Below are 2873 nucleotides of genomic sequence, written 5' to 3' on the forward strand. Positions count from 1 at the left end.
AGTAGTTTATTAAGAAACTCAAGAGATATAGTTAATGAAAATTTTGTATATCAAGAAGTTACTTATAATACTAAATAGATAACAACAAGAATGAAGTGAGCATGAACATATTCAGAGGAGTTCTGAGAGTAAGAAAAGAAAATGTACAATAACACATTGATGGAATAGTGTTCTTATCATTGTTTTCTGGGCAATGATGTTCAGCCATGGAGATAAACAATAAGAGTGTTACCACAGATTTTATTCTCTTGGGGCTCTGGCCTAAGCTTAGTCACCTTGTGATCGTTGTCTGCCTCATTCTTCTTGTCTACATTATAGCTGTAATGGGCAATTCTGTTCTCATTCTCCTCATTTGGCTGGATTCTCGACTCCACTCTCCTATGTACTTCTTGCTCAGCCAGCTCTCCCTTATTGATGTGGCCTTGATCTCCACTACCGTCCCCAAAATGGTCACAAACTTCTTCTCAGGGAAAAGAACCATATCACAGACAGGCTGTGGAGCCCAGATCTTTTTCAGCTTAACCTTAGGAATTTCTGAGTGCCTTCTACTGACCCTTATGGCCTATGACCGCTACATTGCCATTTGCAATCCACTACGTTACTCAGTATTGATGAGCCATACCATCTCTAAACAGATGGTCATTGGGTCCTGGGTAGGAGGAGCAATAACTTCCCTAGTTCATACAGCATATGCCATGCACTTATCAATATGTCATCCTCGAGAGATCCCACACTTCTTGTGTGAGGTCATGGCACTCCTGAAGCTCACTTGTGAGAACATTTCAGGATATGTGAAGTCAGTGGTGATCTCAAGCTTTCTGGTGGTCCTCATCCCTTTGAGTCTCATCCTCACTTCCTACATCCACATATTCCTTGCTGTCCTCCGTATGAACTCCCTTGAAGGTAAGAACAAGGCCTTGGCCACATGTTTCTCCCACCTCTGTGTGGTCTCTCTCTACTTTGGTCCTGCCATATTAGTCTACATGAGGCCAGGATCTTCCAAAACTCCCCAAATAAACCAGTCCCTCTTTATGTTTAATGCTATTCTTACCCCTATGCTTAACCCCCTGATCTATAGCCTGAGAAACAAGGATGTCATAGCAGCTATGAAAAGTATAGTGATCAGTAGATGCCTCCTGAAAAAGGTGAAAAGGCACCTAGGTTGCCATACTTAATTATTACCACATGTTAGCATATTCCTTTGAATTGTTTTAAGAGACTTTAGGATCTGATAAATTTGGTTATAAGAATCATGGATATATTAGAGGTCATTTGTTTCAACCCCCTTATTGTGTGAAAATAAAAAATTAAAAAATGAAATATAAAATAACTTATTGATGTCTTCAGAACACCAACCAAAGATCAGATTCTTCCAACAAAAAATAATGAAAGTACAGTGCTTTTCAAGATAACACAGAGCATCATTATTGCTCCTATATACCCAAATGACAAATGTACTCATCTGTCTAACTATACCTATGAAAAAGGAGGCATGAAATTCTCCTAAGAAAAAATGAAAGAATTCAGAATTTCAGGGTTGGATGAGGAAACATAACTTCTAACAGCTGGATCCAATCGTTATGGCATTGAAATAATCTGATCTCCCATGAAATACAAAAGGAAGCTTTCAGATTGCCAAAAGCTCACAAACCTGAAACCCACTCAGTATTTTTTTCTTTTTCATGAGGAACAAAGAATAAACCTGCCTCTTTTCTTTTGGTCTCAAGAAAATTTTTTTTTTTTAATTTTTTAGCTTTTTTATAAAAAAAAAGAAAGGATCAATGTTATCTCCACAAATTCTAATAAACTAAATTCACTAACACATTAAGACGATTATACAATTTGATCAGGTGAGATTTCCCCTGAACATAAGGATGGTTCAACATATAAATATCAATCATTATGATGCACCACAGAATAAGGGTGGGGAGGATTACACGAATACCTCAGCGGATGTAGGAAAAAAAAAAATCACTTGACAGAATTTAACAAGAATTCATGAAAACAACACTGAAAAAACTAGGAGTAGAAGGAAACAACCTCAATATAACGAAGACCATACATAAAAATCTAAGAGAGGAACATCATATGCAATGGCTAAAGACTAAAGTTTTGCTCTAAGATTAGGAACAAAATAAGGATGTCCACAATCAACCATTTCCTTTCAACATAGTATTGTAAATCCTAGCCAAAGCCATTAGTTAAGGAAAATAAATAAAATACTTTCAAATTGGAAAAGAAGAAGTGAAATTAATTCTCTTTGTAGATGGCATGTGATAAAAACAAAACAAACAAACAAACAAAACCAAAGGTTTTCTTTTTTTTAAAATTTTATCTAAATTACATAGTTAACATACAGTCTAATATTAGTTTCAGGTGTACAATACAGTGATTCAACACTTTCAGACAAAATGTGGTACTCATCCCAAGTTCTGCCTTAGTTCCAACCAACTTAGTTCCAACTCCTCTCTTAGAGGAGAACATGGGTAGTAACATCTTCAGCATTGGCCACAGAAGCTTCTTTCAAGACTTGTTTCTAAATGCATGGGAAACAAAAGCAAAAATGAACTCTAGTACTTCATCAAGATAATCGGAGAAAATATTTGCAAATGGCATTACAGATAATGGGCTGGTACCCAAGATCTACAAAGAACTTCTCAAAAGCAACACCTAAAACACAAATAATCCCATCCAAAAATGGGCAAAAGATATGAACAGACACTTCTCCAAAGAAGACATGCAAATGGCCAATAAACATGAAAAAATGCTCCACATTTCTTTTTTTTTTCTTTTTTTTTAATTTTTTATTTATTTTCAGCGTAACAGTATTCATTGTTTTTTCACCACACCCAGTGCTCCATGCAATCTGTGCC

The 2873-nt window shown here is 36.1% G+C and overlaps 1 protein-coding gene across 1 annotated transcript; it reads left to right on the forward strand.

Annotated features, from left to right (window-relative positions):
- Positions 1 to 206: 206 nt before the first annotated feature.
- On the forward strand, positions 207 to 1175 carry LOC308343520 (olfactory receptor 2AJ1-like; the record flags this gene model as incomplete). The annotated part of the gene is made up of 1 exon (XM_080804570.1): positions 207 to 1175. The coding sequence occupies one exon, from the start codon at positions 207 to 209 to the stop codon at positions 1173 to 1175; it is 969 nt and encodes a 322-aa protein (XP_080660696.1).
- Positions 1176 to 2873: the final 1698 nt, after the last annotated feature.

This window comes from Martes martes, assembly GCF_963455335.1.
Source record: "Martes martes genome assembly, chromosome: 5".
NCBI classification, from domain to species: domain Eukaryota; kingdom Metazoa; phylum Chordata; class Mammalia; order Carnivora; family Mustelidae; genus Martes; species Martes martes.